The sequence below is a fragment of the Podarcis filfolensis genome, assembly GCF_964270895.1.
Source record: "Podarcis filfolensis genome assembly, chromosome: 4".
Classification (NCBI taxonomy): Eukaryota; Metazoa; Chordata; class Lepidosauria; order Squamata; family Lacertidae; genus Podarcis; species Podarcis filfolensis.
Genome location: NC_139607.1, coordinates 26469658 through 26488060, shown reverse-complemented (window position 1 = coordinate 26488060; position 18403 = coordinate 26469658). Strand labels below are relative to the sequence as shown.

Here is an 18403-nt window from a genome sequence, read left to right as displayed (position 1 = left end):
AAGCTTATGTATGCAACACACAACGGCAGCTCCTGTAAGCGGGGATTTCTATTTGCTCTTCACTCATTGAACCTGCCATTGCGTCTTTCATCAAGAATATATGTGCTGTCCACAAACCTGCTCCATAGCATTGGGTGCAACCCCCAGAACAGATTTGGGGGTACATGGGGGATCAGAGGGGGAGGGGAACATATCACTGCACAAGCAGAAATCCTTGCACTGACAGAATGTTCACTTTAGCATTGGCTATAACCAACTGTTCTTATCTCATATTACTCATATGTTGCTTCAATCACAAGAGCTCCAGTGAGCGCAACAGATGAAGGATAGGAGCTTCTGATGAGAAACATCAGGAAAAAGCTCTCAGAATTCCAATAAATTGGTTACAGGAGGGGGGGGTGAGCACCCTACTGCGTTTCACATCAGCGCTACTGCACCTTCTGACAATTCCAGAAAACGTTGCTATCTCAGTTGTATACTCAACTGTTATTCTTGTTGCTTGTTTGGTTTTCTGACTCGGCAATCGTCATTCCTCAAGTTCATCTGTTCAGCTGTTATTCTGTTTTAATTAAGCAGTTTTATACTTCAGCTGACTGGTTATATGCTTGTAAAATTATTTCTATGTTATCTTATGCCTATTGTCCTTATGTTAATCACTGTATTATTGTGGCCAGTGGCTGAAACAAACAATGTAATTAATATTCAATTTAAGGGCTTTCCCCCCTTTTGTTTTATAAGCCTAGCCAACAACTTTCCCCCACCACAGTCGCCATTAGCTCTTCCCCACGTCCCTCCTTTATTCTGTGTAACATATTCACATTTTTCCCAAGCCAACTGCAGACAATGAAAAGAAAGGAGGTTAATTACAAACGAACAGCTAGTTAAGAAATTCTGGACTGGGTTTTAATCTTTAAAGACACAAGGTCTCCTAAAAACTTTCCCTGTTATACCTCCCACCCAATTTCATGTTAGTGGACACCTGGATGTCCATTTTTATTGACAGCATCTCCTTTCATCCTGCAAACATGGCCAGAGATGCAGAAGAAGGCAGGCCTTCTGCTATTGTTGTGTGAAGATACCTGCTGCAATAACTGTTAGATTCCCTCTTCCACACAACAACTAAAGGTGCAGCAGCCCTCTGGCCACCCACCCTACATCCTACCCGCATCAAAGTCTTAGTAGTTTCTGTGACATTTACTTTCCCCAGCTAACAAACTTTATATTGCCCACTCCTTGCAGGGAATAGAAACATGTCCTTTTTTTGCCTGTGCTTTATAGCACTATGTACACCAATTAACTACAACGGCAATTCTATCTCAAGTTCATCTTTGGACAGGCCACACGAGCAAGGTAGTTGCATGTACTGCATATCACATGTACAGCTTCTAGCAGGTACAGCACTGTCCCTGTGTATCTACAGAAGTGTCCCAAGCCTTCAGCCCTGCATTTCTGGTTTCTCCATAGCACATACAAATAGGAGCCAGCAGTTGTAAATTTAGATCATCCTATTACGCTCGCCCTAATGGCGTAGTAGCAAACACAGGGATTCAAAAACTAAATGTGAAACTGGTGTTTGAAGATACCTGTTCAGCCTTAAAGCACAGGGTGATTTGGAGCAACTGAATGGACATTTTACAATCCAGGCTATAAAACTGCTGCATTCTATAAGTGTAAGATTACAATACTAAATTCCTTTTCATGTCTAGAACAACCACAGTTTCAAAGATGGTGATAGCTCATGGGTGGAACAGCCCAAGTTCTTTTTCCATAGGACGTCACCCCCATAAAACACAACACAAAGTTTGCATAGTTTTGAAGTCATAGCACAAATTTCTATACACACAGGCTGGAATTCAAAGCTATGCTATGACATACCTTCCATCTGAAAAAGCATTTCACCTTGCCATACATAACAGTCCTCCCTCTGCTCTTAGAGAGGGGGTTCTCCCAACCGCCTCAAAGCCAATTTCAGGGAGCATGGGGTAAAGAAGGGAAAGCCCTAATGTTCCCTCAAACGCCCTTGCACAGGGCTTCTGCTGATGGGGCTAGTTAGGTGAATCCCATCCACAGTTATTTTTTTATTGATGAACCTGATCTGCCATCATTAATTGCATTTCATATACTTCTCTCCATTTGGCCCTCTGAAACACTTCCCTATGTAGGCACAATTATTAAATAAGCCCATATACCTGATCCTGTTACTTGATCTGTTTGGACAGAGACCTGCATTGTCTTCAGCTGTTATTCCTTTTTCAGTATTGCAGTTAATGAAGATTAGTATGCATAAGTGCATTCAAGTTCCCTACTCTACACATGCAAGGAAATTTCCTACATGAGACATTATCTACAGACCCTGTTTATACCCCAAGTATTTTCTTTTCTAGTTACTTCTTCTCAACATTTGTTTCCAGGCTAGAGTTTTGCACTTATGCAGGGAAACCTGAGTTCAAGTCTCCTTTCAAGCATGAGGCTTACGGGGACCAATCCTTGTCTCTCCACCCAACCTACCGGTACTTTATAGGTTTGCTGCTAGGATAAAATGGAAACGGATCCATCCTTGTTGACTTGGGATACAAATGTGGTGCACTGCATTTGCCCATGTTTTTAAAATAATTTACTTATTTATGAATTGCCTTTTATATCCATCTCAATGAAATTTACATACATTCCATAAAAACAGCCAAAAATAGTTTTACAAACAATACAAAAACAACTAAAGATGGGTTTAAAAACAGAGCATACATTTTTATCCAGCTGGAAAAGCTTGTGAAAAACAAAAAATGTCTTCAATTGTTTCTGGAAAATATAGAGTGGGGTGCCTGACTTATCTCCACAGGGATGCTGATCCACAAAACATGGGCAGCCACACTGAAAGAAAGGCCTGCTCTGAGTTACCAGGCCTCTGATATTTTAAGGGCTTGAAGGTGTAACTCTCCTGCAGAAGAGATAAGGCGATCTTTCAAGCCTGAGCTGTACAGGGCCTTATAAGTTAGTATCTGTAGTAATGACTACACTAGTGTGGTGTAGTGGATAAGAGCGGTAGATTCGTAATCTGGTGAACCGGGTTTGCGTCTCCGCTCCTCCACATGCAGCTGCTGGGTGACCTTGCGCCAGTCACACTTCTCTGAAGTCTCTCAGCCCCACTCACCTCACAGAGTGTTTGTTGTGGGAGGGGAAGGGAAAGGAGAATGTTAGCCGCTTTGAGACTCCTTCTGGTAGTGATAAAGCGGGATATCAAATCCAAACTCTTCTTCTTCTTCTAATGACAAAATTAAACACTGTCTCCAGTTATTATAGGTTGTAGTGAAGACTCCACCTTTTAGCTTGTTCCTGCAGCTACTTTCATTTTCCTACACAGCTGTGTTCATCAATAAACTGACTTTGTCTGGGCTTACAAAGCGAGGAGGACTGCCTTATATTAAATAAGAACATTAACAGCACCAAAACTTTGAACTTGGCCCAGTAACAGATCAGTAGCCAGTTCAAATCCCACAAACATGGTGTTATATATGCTGGCAGGAGTTTTCTGCCCACAAGCAACCTAGCCACAAAGTTCTCTATTTCCTGCCTGTGTTCTCTTCCCAGTTGTCTCTATTGAATTGTAAGATATTTGGAGGCTTGTATCTGTCTACTTTTTCCTACGTAACTTGGTAAGCCAACACATACATTATTTACACAGGCCCATCAGTGTATCGGCTCAATAAATATGCCATTTACCTCATCCTAGTTTTTACTTGGAAAGCTATCTAAAAGGTCTAAACGCCAGCTTGTAAATTTCTTCACAAGCCTTTTTAAATGCTTTTGTTTCTATTTGGTTGCTCTTCTAGGCAACTTATTTGATTTTAAGCCCATTTCAATTCACTCAAATACAGGATGGGGCTGAACAGGGTGCAAATCCTTTGGAAATTAAAAGTGCTCAAGTACATAGCTTGCACCACAAAACCTGCAGCATTGTTAAGTTTGGCCACAGCACCTGGAAGCTCATTGCACAGCAGGGCTGGGGAGCCTTGGGCCTGCCAAACGTTGATAAACTACAATTCCCATCAGCCCCAGCAAACATGGCCTATGGCTAGGGATTGTGGGAGTTGTAGCTCAGCAAATTCGGGGGGAGGGGGCAAAGGTTCTACACACACCTGGTATACTGAATGAAGTGTGCTTGACTACTGGTGAAAAGTGTGTGTGTATGTGTGTGTGTGCGCGCGCATTAAGATGAAGAATCAGAGGGTTTTCTTTACGATAAGGCTGTGGCACTGTGCATCTTCACAGAAACAAAGAAAGCCTGAGTGTCCCACTGGAGCCTGGGAATTGATCCTGGTGTGTATATGTATATGCATATGCATGTGTGTGTGTGTGTGTGTGTGTACTGTTGTTGTTTAGTCGTTTAGTCGTGTCCAACTCTTCGTGACCCCATGGACCAGAGCACGCCAGGCACTCCTGTCTTCCACTGCCTCCCGCAGTTTGGTCAAACTCATGTTGGTAGCTTCGAGAACACTGTCCAACCATCTCGTCCTCTGTTGTCCCCTTTTCCTTGTGCCCTCAATCTTTCCCAACATCAGGGTCTTTTCCAGGGAGTCTTCTCTTCTCATGAGGTGGCCAAAGTATTCGAGCCTCAGCTTCAGGATGTGTCCTTCCGGTGAGCACTCAGGGCTGATTTCCTTCAGAATGGATAGGTTTGATCTTCTTGCAGTCCATGGGACTCTAAAGAGTCTCCTCCAGCACCATAATTCAAAAGCTTCAATTCTATGGTGATCAGCCTTCTTTGTGGTCCAGCTCTCACTTCCATACATCACTACTGGGAAAACCATAGCCCTACCTTACATTGTTTATTATTAAAAACGTGTGTATGATGTCTTTTAAGATTATACCCTTTGTTGTGTTCAGCAAGTCTCTTTTATTTCCACCTCGCACTCAAGTGTGCAGGGTATGTGTGTGTATGTGTGGATGCTAGCCCACCAAGAAAACGTTTCTACTTGCCTGATTGTGGGTGGGAGATAGATATGGCAGCATGTTATTATCCTTATCTGTGACAACAGAGGATTGTGGAAGTGGTTGTTTTGTAAGAAGAGGGCAAATTGGCGAGCATTAACGCATATTCAGAGCTACAGCAAATCTACAGGAGTGCTCAGCCTGCAGAGATGCTGTAATGGGTGAACAACTCAGCTTCCCAATAATCTCATATCTGGCCCTTATGTTGTCAAGATACACTGGGCAGTGTATGGGCAGCACCTGCTTAACAGAGGCAATTTTAGGGTAGCGAGACCATTTCAGCCACCCTGGGTACCGCACTGCAGGGGGCACCAGAACAACGCTGTGGATTGTGGAATGAAGCACGAGAGGCGGAGGCCACCAAATGTTAGTCTCGCATAGGACACCACTGAAATTTGAGAGCCCGAAGTTCACCACTGTGCTGACAACCCAGAAGCCAAAAGAATGCCTGAATAAGATTTACAATGGTTGGGAAATCCTTTTACCAGTCACGGAAGTGGTAAAACTAGAATAAAATTTACCCAAAACAGTAACAAATTATGGGTTGTAGCAAATGCTAGCCCTACTCAGAATAGATCCACTGAAGTTAATAGGCATGACTAACAAAGTTTTATTAATTTCAATGGGTCCACTCCAAGTGCATTTTTTGGCATCATTTCCATAGTTTATACACTTAAGACTTTCTTGGCACAAAATTTCTGTGTCTTTATTTATTTAGAATGGAGTATGCACACAACTTTGCCTGCTCTATAGGCTAGCAACTCAAGAAACAACTGATACGACCACAGCCCTTCCAAAATCCTAAATAATATACAATTAGCTACTTGATGCTCATCTTGACCTACCACATTACCGTTCTTCAGCATTTCCAAACAAAGTAAGTAACAAAGCAGTCCTGCAAATGTGTGCTCAGAAGACCCACTGAACTCAATGGGTAAGCATGCATTGGATTGCGGACTAAAACCAACCAACACACACTATTTTACATGGGTTTCCCTCCACTTTCTTTGATAAGAAGGCACACATTGTATCAGCATGCTCAGGAAAACGCAAACAACTAAGCAATGGCTGCCTGCTGGAGACAATAATGTATAATATGCCTCAAGGGCTTTTTGTTCTGACCTCAGCGCAAATCATGAGACTATCAGACTCATGACAGATCACTTACTGGAAAGCTTCAGAAAGAAGGGGAGCTTGTAAACAGACAGGCTCCAGAGCCTTATTACATATACGAGCATCATAAAATGTGCATTTCTGTCAATCTGTTTACATTGTGGTTTTTCAAAACGTTGACTGTAGCAAGAGGTTTTCTCTCTCTCTCTCCACAGGACTCCTAATGAAGTACAGGATCAAATACAAACTGGCACCCCATTTCTACAATGCTTACCATTGGCTTTCAGCTGAACTAATTTCCCACTACATCCATACACACCTCAAACCAAACATATTTACCATATTTTCCTGACTATAAGATGCCCCCATGTATGAGACACCCCCTATTTTTGGGAACTCAGATTTAAGAAAATCCACCCTCGGCACTATCTGTGTATAAGATGCCCCCTAATTTTTTACATTAATTTTTAGGGGGGAAACCTAGTCTTATAACGGATAAAATATGGTAATTGGAAGTAACTTCAGTTACTGTAGGCAGTCAATTTTCTGAAAGTAAACTCCACTGGAGTATATGATGCAAGTAGTATTTAGGATTAGTGCGATGGTTTAGTGCAGCTATCCAACCAATTGTCATCTGTTGCTGACCTTCAGAGGCAACTGTTGAGAACCATTTTCTTAATTCGATTTAAAGAGGCTTAAGAAAGCGCTGGCAACACATGTCAATTAATTTTGAGTGTTGCTGGCCTATTAGCTTTCCCCAAGTATGAATTACAGCAAGCAAATCATATGCTGGACTGAAATGTTCATGGCCACACACTGCCCGGCCAAGTAGAAGGGTAATCTAATGTTATTTGATCAGTTCCAAATAGTTTTCAGCCTCCAGTTGCCAAGAGAAGGAAGCTGTGCTGCCAGCAGTGAAATATATATATTTTTTAATTGCTTTTATTAGAGATTTTCTTGGGTTGCAAAAGTATATACAGCATCTCTATTTTCAGACCATAAGGTTCTTTCTACAGATCCCAGTTATATTATTTGTAAGACTTTAATGCTGTATAAAGCATAATTTTAAAAAAGTAAATTAGAAAGTTGAAAAAGAGATGATGGTTGTGCCTATGCTTGTTTACACAAAAGCAGTGCTTTTTCCCTAAAAAAATATATATGCTTAGGGGTACTCTCATTTTCCTACTCATTTTGAAATACTGCCCCTCAATGAGGCCAAATTTAGATTCACAAAATGTTTAGGGGTATGTGTACCCCTGCGTCCCCCCAGAAAAAGCACTGCACAAAGTAATCCTATTACATGTAACTTGGTAGTAAGCAAGGAGTGCAAGGAGTGGGATCTACTGCCAAAAAAATGCACATAGAACCAGGCTGCAAAACAGTGATCCCAAACCCATTTATTTAGGTTTAAGCCATGCCCAGCATCAGGCTGCAGGTAAGCCAGCGCCACTGAGCCTTCCAGGTAAATGTGTTTAAAAGCAGGTGGGAGGCCGATTTCCTAAATTCACCTATTTAGAAGCAAACTGCACTCAAGTGTAATAGGACTATCAACCGTAGATCAGGCACATCTATGAATGGGAAGGAGGAGACGCATCATCGAGGGCTTCAACCCTTCCTTTTTATCTCTAGGAAAATCTAAGGGGAGCGGCGGATCATTTGTCTCCGGGGATCAACATTTCACAGACAGAGAGATGAAACGAAGAGGGACGCGCTGGGCTTTGCTCCCTTCGGGTCTGCGATGCCCTGAAATTAAAGAAAGCGACATCTTCGCTAGGCTCGGGTGCCAGCGCGCCATGCCTGCGCGCAAGGGAGCGCTTCCACGCTATGAGCAAAAGCCAGGCAAGATTTCCCATTTCTTTTGCTTTGGCGCGCTCGGCAGGACGCCTTGGCGACGGCAGGCAGCGCCGACCCCTGCCCGGATACTCACGTATCTATTAATAAGAGTCCTGAGGCGGCTGCAATCCATGGCGAGGCGACGGGCAGCTGCTCAGGCGGCTCTCAGCCTCCTCCTGCGCCGCCTGCTCCTTCTGCTACAGGCGGGAGACTCCAGCCAGGGGGAGCTTCTCTCTCTGCCTCTCGGTCGCCGCCGCCGCTCTGCTACTTCCTACATCCACCACCACGCCGGAGTTTCTGTCTCATGGCAGCCGCGGCCACATCCCTGCCCTGCCTTGACCTGCCGGGGATTCTTGGCGGGCGATTCTTCCGCTCAGTCATGCGTGCGCCAGGCTGGGGCGCCTCGCTTGCCTCTGCCCATGTGCGCTCAGCCAGCCAGCCAGCCAGCCGTCCCCGGCAGCTCGCTCCGAAAAGGCGGCGGTGGAGGAGGAGGAGGAGGAGCAGCAGCAGGAGGAGGAGGATTATGGGGGGGGGGACAAAAGGCAACTTTGCTCGGAGACTTGCGCAGGTAGCGGGGCGGCAAGGCCGGCTCCCCCCCGCGCTTCAGTGCTTCAGGAAACTTGGCCCCTAAGCCCGGCTGCTGCCCGCGCAATGGCTCTCCGTGTGGCGAGCTCCCCGAGAGCCTCGGGTTCTTCTCACTCGCGCTTTGATCTTTCCCTTGCTTAGCCAGTCAGCTCACGTCATACGGTGCGGGCGAGCATGCGCGCTCCGAACTTGTCCAATACAACAACACACACCCCTTTACGCCTCCCTCCCCTCTCTCTTTGTAATGTATGTATTTTGCACACGGGCGCGCTCAACGTTGAGCGCATTACCTGAAGCTTGAGCCTGGGCTTCGCTCCGTACAGAAGTCACCCGGCCAAGCAAAAATTAAAAAAAGGTGGAGAGGCGAGAAGGAAAGGATGAGCTGTTCCACATCCGCCGGTGTGTGTGTGTGTGTGTTGCAATAAATGGAGAGCATCAAAAGCCTTTTTGTGCCCTGTGTCTTCTACAAGGAAGCTGTGAGAGCTGCTTTTTGTTTTGTTGGCTCGGCCAGTGGGGGCGTTTAGTGGGGGCGGAGAAACAATCCCCGCAACAACTTCCGTCCAAACTGCCACTCCAGGAACGTATATGCGCTGATGGTAGGGGGAATTATGCACAGAAGACGAGAAAGGCTTCATGTGTTGCAGATCTGAGAAAATGGCCAGGGAAGCGTGGCTATAAAGAAGGGGACCTGCTGCCAACAGGCCGTTTCCGTTTGTTTCCTGAGATCACTCCCCTCGCCACCACAGAGGTAGCAGTAGCTAGGTGACGGCTGCCTAGGTTGCAGCTGGAGCCCCTGGAGAGAGCATCAGAGGTGAGGTGCTGCTAGAAAGCTTTTGAGCCTCCTGGGAACTCCAGGGCAGAGAAGACTGTCTTGGCGGCCTTGTAGATTTCTAGAACAGGAAAACAATAATGTGGTACATATATTACAGGAGCCAACTTCTGAGAATTTACAAGCTAATAAATATATGCACCACCAGCCCTCATCAGCCACAATGGGAAAGGAATCTTAATCTTCCTCTAGAGTAGGAGAGCAGCCGGTTACTACTTGAATATTTCTCCCTTCTTCTCTCAGAGAGTCCTCACAATAACAACACACAGCTTCAGACATCTACATTAACCAGAAGGGAAGGAAGGACATTTTTTAAAGAGGATGTGGTGGTGAATGACGCAGGTACCCAGCATTTCTTCTGAAGAGGCACTGTGCTGGCTGTGGTGCAAAACCTGAAAGTGCCCTGAACCCCAGTGGTCGTTCCCACTATCTGAGAAACGCTATTCTAGAAGCTTGTCCCTCAAACTTCTGTGGGTATACTCAAATGTTTCCCAGGGTTTCTACTTGTTTTGCTGGGGCAAAGATTAGGGACCTGTTACGTACTGCAGATGGGAAAGAGGACTGGTGAGAGGTGCAATGCCTTGGAATGTCTGAAGGCACATTATTTCTGGAAGTGGATCCAGCAACTGTGGTAATAAGGACAAATAAGAACCTCCACTTTTGTAATCAAACATGGGCTTTCATAAGCATCTGCTTAGCCTCATTTCCTTCTCGAACCACTGCTTTTATGTCCCATTCCAGGTGCCATTACACCCTCCACATCTGCAATTTTAATTTTAAGAAATCAATACACTTTCAGTATAAATAATAGGAAGATGGGGTGGGGGAGTTTTCAGACACGGTCCTGGAATCTACCAGCCTTTCAGAATGAATGGGTTGTCTTTCAGAGCCTATAGCATTTGCCCCATGTGAGTAAACAATTGTACTTGAAGGCATAGGTGGGTTTATTAATCTTTGTGGGGGTTTTATCTTTTTGCTAGGATTTTAAACCAGAGCTGATTCTCTTAAAGTATCAGTTTAACAGTAATGCAGATACTGTCAATTTAGATACACTTCATAGGCAATTGGATTGACTGGTTTCTCAAAAAGGTTTTTTATTTTTATCCTGGCTGTTTATTTATATAAATTTAAGCGATTACATGACAAAAGATTCCATAAATGTTCTCCGTTATGAGAAACCACAACGTTTTGATTTAATTGAACAAATTTATCAAATGCAAGTCTGTTAATTGATTCAAAAACTTTCAGTCACTTGGCAGTACTAATAAACGATTATATAAAAACGCAAATGCCACCACTTGCCCAGTAGATTACACCACAAGATGCTACAGTAGAACTATATGGCAAGCTGATGTATGAATCAACTCTCCAGTCCAGATATTCATGATGAAAAAGGACACTCAAGCTACCATGCACATGGTACAAAACAAACACTTTCTCAGCAAGCATATTGGAAAGAATAACACAAAGTGATTCTGGTTTCAAAGGATTAACCATGAAAATAAACAGTGTGTGGATACATATTACTAATAATATCACTGTATCGCACAGAGCTGCTTGATTGCCAAAGAAAGGCAGCACAGAGGAAGTCATGTGGAAATATAAGTCACTGATTTGTCTTCCTTCAGTTTATGTAAACACTGTTGTGTGCAACCACTCTCAGAGCAGTGAGAGACTCCAGGAGTTTCAGCCAGGGTTCGGATTGCTTGGAATGAAGGTCAATAGAGACTGTGGTGTCTTTAGGGCATGTGGTTTTTATTACACATATATACAACCTGAGCATAGGATGGAAGAGCTCACAGCATTAATACCCTAACAGATCTTTTCTCCTTGTTAGGCATCCATGGAAATCCCAAGCCACAGCTTCTGGTCCAGCACAGAGTAAGACAATTCTCTGTGTATCCAGCTTAACGCAGGAAAAATATGAAGCAGTATGAAAAGAGTGCCTCTGAACTTGTGCAGATTCACAGCCATGATTTCAAAATCAGAATTATTATTAGATTTCCCACCCCCTCTCTGCTGCCAACAAACCTCACCATAACAGTTTTTGTCATTTCTATTTGGATCTAGAGCCTCACACTGACAATGTTGATGCACTTGTGATTTGCCTGAGCTGCCTTAGGTTTCAGAAGGGGCTGAAAGCAAGTTGACCCCTCCGGTGAAGTGTTAAACCCCCACGGAATCAGTCCTGAAAAACCCAGTTTGATGGGCAAGTTGTATAAGTCATGATTGGCTGAGTCTTCTTCATACATGCTCAGTGCTGTGGTAGTTTAATTCCTTTTTGTTGTTGTTGCTGCTGTTGCAAATCTCTTTCCCCACCACCACCTACAGTACTCAGAAGCCTGATCCTTTCACATTTACTCAGGAAGAATCCTCACTGAGTATGGGAAGCAGAAATGCATCTTCTTTCTGCTCCAGACAATTACTTCCCCTTTGTCATTCAGTGACTTGATTCAATGTAATGCAATGCATTTTAGAAATGCATCTTCGGGGCTTATATGCCTTCAGCATTCCAGCCAGTAACAACAGATCCTCAAATATGACAATCTAAAAACCGAGCGAGATTTTTGCCTCTCAGAAATACCTTTAGAATCCCTTCTGTTTTCAGGGCATCTGCCTACTATGCAGATGCATCAATATACAGATGTCACACCATTCTAATTCTCTTTTACATCAGGGACAAATAAAGCTTTTGGGGTTCTAACCACCACCTGAAGGTGTTAATGATCTGGATTACTGCTAACAAACTGAAGTTCAAACAGATAAGAATCTGATAACATTGATAGTCTTTACTTGGACTTTGTTATTTTAACCCATGTGCAACTGTACTCATTCTACCTGCCTATTTTATACTTTTGTGGTTTTTTTGTTTGTTGTTAGAATTGTTTCCTCTGTTTTATATACATTATAAAATGAGATTGAAGATAAACTTTCCAAAACAAAAAACAGACAAGAATGAGGAAGATTGAGACCCTTTTCCAGAGTCAATCTGGTTTGGATGGTGTGGGGGGAAAAACATGTTATCAGTTTGGGAATGTTCTGGAATCAGATTTACACAGAGATAACCAGGTGGCAACAGAGGTCAGAACAAGAGTTCCTCTGCTCAGTTCAAGTAATTATTATTATTATTATTAATAATAATAATACCCCGCCCATGTGGCTGGGTTCCAGCAGAATATTAAAAGCACAATAAAACATCAAACATTTAAAACTTCCCTAAACAGGGTTGCCTTCAGATGTCTTCTAAAAGTCAGTTAGTTAGTTATTTCCTTGACATCTGGTGGGAGGGCGTTCCACAGGGCAGGCGCCACTACCAAGAAGTCCCTCTGCCTGGTTGCTGTGCCCATTGCACACATGCCTGAGAAAGTAAGACATGGCTACAGTAAGACATTTCTTAGTTACATCAGTCCTGGGTTACTGGAATGCAGTCTACATAGTATGAGTGTCCCCACCCAAAAGTCCAGTGCAGGCAGGTAAGGTCTATTACTTGTAACTACAGGTTGTTGACTATTTGCAGTTTATATGACTGAACCCCTCATGCTATAACATGGTGCCAAAGAGAAGCAATGAGGCAATGAGAAATGTGTTGTTTGTGATTTACTGCATTGCATGGGATTGTACATTTCAGAACTAACTTCTAACAACTTGATTTATTTGTCCATTTCGCAACAACAGAGTAAGGCGCTAGAAAGACAATTTGTCCATTGAACAACAATACTAAGTCAAATTAAAAACTGAATTTCACACCTTTTACACAGAATCTGTCTTGGATTGATTAACTTTTTTGGGGGGGGGGAGTTAATGCTTGGACAGTGTTCTCGAAGCTACCAGCATGACTTTGACCAAACTGCGGGAGGCAGTGGAAGACAGGAGTGCCTGGCGTGCTCTGGTCCATGGGGTCACAAAGAGTCGGACATGACTAAACAACAACAACAAATGCTTGTCTGTACGTTACATAAAGGAGAATAATACACAAAGTGGGTCATTCTTTAAACAAAATCTGGAATCCTTGAAGGTCTTGGCCACATCAGTCAATAACTTCTTCTATAAATTTGTTCTTGGAGTAGTTCTTCAACTTTTCTTTATGGGCAACGAACAAACACAAGCCAGACAATTGATCTCCACTCACTGTCAAATGTAGCCATGTTTTCACCCAGCACAAAGTGCTGAAGGACTGTTTACTTGTGCATGTTGTAACTGGGAGGGAAAGTGCTCTAAAGATGGCTATTTTAACAGTAGGGAACAGTTGGGTGTGGTCCAATAGTTCAGTAAAGGCTCATGCTGCATGTCACACAACATTTGGCATATTTCTTTCATAAGTAACAGATTTCTGTGCAAGTAACAGATTTATCCCCAAATGGAACATACTGCATGACATATATATATATATATGAAGAACCAAGAGAAAGCATGCTTTTCTTCTCCTTCAAAGCTATTGCTTGAGTTGTACTAAAATGTATGCATTAAGACTCACTTGATTAATCAGCATAAGACTTATTTAAAATTTATATATTTGGGGAAACAATGGGAGGAAGGAGCAGGGTAAAACTGCTGTCATTCATGCATGCATGCAATTTATAGGCTGCCCTGTAGCCAACATTCCTGGATGGCTAACGGGGAATAATACAAATAAAATCCCACTGAAAACAACATTATACAACCAATATGGGACCATGATAAAATCACGAATCACTTTGAAACAGAGAGCAGAGGAAAATAAACTTTGCGTGCATGAGCACAGGGGCGTGCCTAATTTATTTTCTTTGCCCTACCGTGACATATTTACATTAGTCTCACTGTTCATGTAGCAGAACTGATAAGAGGAAGCAACCAAAAAAAGAAGCCCAGTTGCTTCAAAGACATATGAGCTGGACTCTACCTTAAGCCAGTGAAAAATGTCATATAAAAGAGGATCCAATCACACTGTCCCTCCAGGCAGTGGAAGATACAGACAAGATCAAAGAGGCACTTGACTTGACTTGAAATGCTCAGTTCCAGGAAACAAATTTTTGAAGTTGCATTAGAACTAGAGAAGGAAAAAGCCCATCAGCCTGCCAGAGTTCACCCTCCTCTCAGTTGTTCACAGGATCAAAGGTAGCAGCATTCATAATACAGCAATCAGAAATGCTAAGCTGTGAGACTGTCTTTTCCATGAGACAATAACCTCCAAATAATTTGAAGATTCAGATAGTTTTAGATTAATGACCTATAGGGTTAGCTGATTAATTGATGGAACTGAGAGTTAAAAGCACCCTTTAAATTTGATTTTGCTCCAGTGTGGTAAAAATATATATTAAATATGGCTTTTCTTCTGATGTTTACAAAGGATGATTATACCTGAAGGAGTGTCTCCACCCTCATTGTTCAGCCCGGACACTGAGGTCCAGAAATGAGTGCCTTCTGGCAGTTCCCTCACTGCGAGAAGCAAAGTTACAGGGAACCAGGCAGAGGACCTTCTTGGTAGTGGTGTCTGCCCTGTGGAATGCCATAGCTGTCAACTTTTCCCTTTTCTTGCGAGGAATCCTATTTGGAATAAGTGAATTTCCCTTTAAAAAAGGGAAACGTTGACAGCTATGGTGGAATGCCCTCCCATCAGATGTCAAGGAAATAAACAACTATCTGACTTTTAGAAGACATCTGAAGGCAGCCATGTTTAAGGAGGTTTTTGATGTTTGATGTTTTATTCTGTTTTTAATGTTCTGTTGAAAGCTGCCCAGAGTGGCTGGGGAAACCCAGCCAGATGGGCGGAGTAGAAATAAATTATTATTATTATTATTATTATTATTATTATTATTATTATTATTATTATTATTATTAAAGGAGCCTAACATGTTTATCCAGAATTAAGTCCTTCTGACTCCCGCATAAGTGTATGTAAGGCTGCCGCTTTAACCATTTTTCAGTACAGTATTCAGAACATATACAAATGAATCAGGTTTTAAAGCATGTGGATTGAACAGTGCAATCTTACGCATGGTTACTCAGAATCACACAGTTTATGAATTACTGCCCTGCCCTATGCACATTGGCTCAGAAGAAAGTTCTTTGCTGTTTACTCTGAAGAAAGTAGGACTTATTCCCAAGTAAGTATTCATAGGAACATAGCTAAACTAATCAGCTAAGCAAACAATGGCTGCAGATGCTTTTATTAGCAAAAATACACCAGTGCCTCTGCAGGAGAAAGGACGTTCTCTCTTTGCTGATCAGGTGAACTGCTGATCATAAAGTGTAATTACAGGGATGTTTAGGTCCAGCCCTGTAAAATGTCTCTGACACCAAATCAGGAAGAGTCCTGAAAATTAGATTTCAGGGGTCGGCTACATTGGAATATTATTCTGTCTAAGTCCCCTTAAAATGATGGGGTATGCTTGGAAGCACTTTTGTGCTCTTGCACAGCTTCTGTGGTTTGTGCCCCAAGACGACAGGCAGAGATTAAAGTATTTTCACAGTAAAGTCATGCTGTCAGCCCTGTTTTTTGTCCATTTCTCCAAGAAGTCAACAAAAATTAAAATCATCTACACTGGGATTTTTTTTTCTTTTACATATATAAAAGAAACAAAATTGGTCTAATACCAGGCAGTCCCTCTGGTGCCACACAGCAACAATCCAGACAATTTCTGATCAAGGTATGTTAATAGAACCAGTTGGGTTTACCATAAACCTTTTAACAAAACCTAAGGCTTCTGTCCTCAGGCTTGATGTGAGGATGAAAACAACCAGTCTGGGCTTCCAATTAAATGGTTTGGTTATTTTTACTCAGTAACATTAATGCTTGTAAATAATAATAATAATAATAATAATAATAATAATAATTTTTATTTATTATTGCAATGAGAGACATGCCATGGGCCCTCCCCAGCCGAAGCCGGGCTCAGGGCGGCTAAGAACAATAAAACAGTACAACAGTACAACAGTACAACACAACACAACACTCTAAAATCATTCATTATAAAATTAACTCAAATCAAACCAATGGCAACCATTGGGCCAGAGCGCCACGAAGATTGCTGAAGGAGGGAGTCAGGCTGATAATCATCAGCTAAAGTAGACAATCTGTCTAAGAGGTGGCAGACAGCATTATTCGGTATTTTAAGTGTCTTTGGTTTTTTGATGTACTCCAGTGCTGCTTAATGATCGATTATAATGCTTTGACCTTGTAGTTCTCCAAGTGCCAACACAAACTCAGCCTCAGAAAACATAGCAACACACCTTCTTGCCCATTTACCGTATCTCCTCATGCCATGGGGCCCATGGCATGTCTCTCATTGCATTATTCACCACCAATACCAGTTCTGCCCCCATAGTACCTAGAAGGTCTAATGCAGTATTTAACTTTTGACACCAGATAACTCCTCTGATCCTAGTTAGGGCTTTAAAACTGACTATACAAGTAGTATTACCATATGCTCGGCTAAATCTTGGAGGTCATGCAGGGGCATTCAGATTAGACGTAACGCTATTAACAATCATAGCAACTGAGAGTTCTGCTATAGCCTTACAAACAGAACCACACTCCATACACTGCTTCACTTGGAAACTTTAGAAGATATCAATAATATACAATTGGTCCGCAAAGCAATACTAATTAGCAAACAATGCTAGAACTCTTTTTAGTCCGAAAGAGCACTTGATGCAAGGGAAGAGCATTACTGGATAATAGAAACTTAGACTGGAAGTCTCTCCCTTCTATTACCAGTTGTACGGGCTTTAATTCCAAGAACTCTGTGACTCACTGCATGTGCCTGAGGGAATTTTGTACTTCTGTGTCCTGAAAAGCAATGCCACGCCACATGGCTGCTCATCCATTAAGTATCCCAAGTGAAATGAGAGAGAATGCTATTGGCTCTTTTAATTTTGCTCCTGGGTTCTTTCCTTGTCATTGAAAGCTATCATCCATATTGGTCAGTCGGTAAATCACTTGGGCGAGAATTGGCGGAGATCAGTATAGCAACTTATTGCAACTCTGACAGTTGTGAAATGATAACTCATTGTTGTCTTCTTACAGGGGTAACCATGCCGCTAAAGGCCACCCAGAGTGACTGGGGCAACCCAGTTATGGGCAGCATGTTGTTGTTGTCACAAGTCTTCCTTTAACATAAATCTCTCACGTGCTGATAGAAGAGAGTGTTTTCATGTAGCAGAAGGGGACATTATCATTATCATTAATGCATTAATTGTCTTCCACGCAATCGTCTCAAGGTGTCAGGACTGGACTGAGGAGAAATTGTAGAGACCACCCCCCACTCCTCTTGCACCTTCCAGAGAAGAGGAAGACAATATAGATTTATAACAGTGGTTTGCAGAAGAGGGGCAAAGTTGGGAGATAATGGGAGAGAGGGAGCAGCAGGGCTGGAGCAGCTGGCTGACAGTTATCATTAGAAAGTATTCCAGACCCCCTTCTCCCAGAACCCGGTGAGCAGTGAAAGTGGTAGAGCAGAAAGCTAAAAGGAAAATGGCCTTAAGCTGTTGACGACTGAGAGGGAAGGGGGAAGGGAGGAGATTACTCGGATCAATGCCATTACCTGAGAGGAGACATTTCTAAGCCTCTCTCTGTGAACATTGAATAACATACATTGGTAAGAGCTTCTTGTCTCTCTATTACTGGCAGCCTGCCATGAGGAGGAGGGATCAGATTCCCTGAAGCCTGACACAAGGTGATGTACAATAAAATCGGGGGGGGGGGCATTAAAAAACAACAGCAGATATCTTTAAAATAGAATGAAAACAGCGCAAAACACACACTCATGGCAAAGGCCTAATTATACCCTGTTGGGAGGGGAAATGTTTTCAATTGTTTCTGGAAAGTACGGATGGCGGATACCTGCCCTATCTTGTCCTGATCCAAGTTACTGCAGAGAGGGCTTCTGAGATCTTGAGAACTTGCAGGAGAAATTCATCTGCAAACCTCAGTGTTCTACTGGGGATATAAGACATAAGGCAGTCTCTCAAGTAACCTCATCCTGAGCTGTACAAGCACTATTTGTTCGTACCAACACATTGAACTTTTTTTTTGGGGGGGGGCTCTTAAATAAATTGAAACTGTGTCCAACAGTTGTC

The 18403-nt window shown here is 42.8% G+C and overlaps 1 protein-coding gene across 5 annotated transcripts in view; it reads right to left on the bottom strand.

Moving 5' to 3' along the window:
• Positions 1-8982, bottom strand: part of ATP11A (ATPase phospholipid transporting 11A) — a 109865-nt gene extending 100883 nt beyond the window's left edge. For 3 of the 5 annotated variants that reach the window (XM_083610495.1, XM_083610493.1, XM_083610491.1), the window contains exon 1: positions 8027-8982. In XM_083610495.1, the coding sequence (XP_083466621.1) occupies positions 8027-8065 (39 nt within the window). In that variant the 5' untranslated portion in view covers positions 8066-8982. The remainder of the gene's footprint in view (positions 1-8026) is intronic. The other 2 variants (XM_083610494.1, XM_083610492.1) reach the window with 1 other exon arrangement.
• Between the last annotated feature and the right edge of the window lie 9421 nt (positions 8983-18403).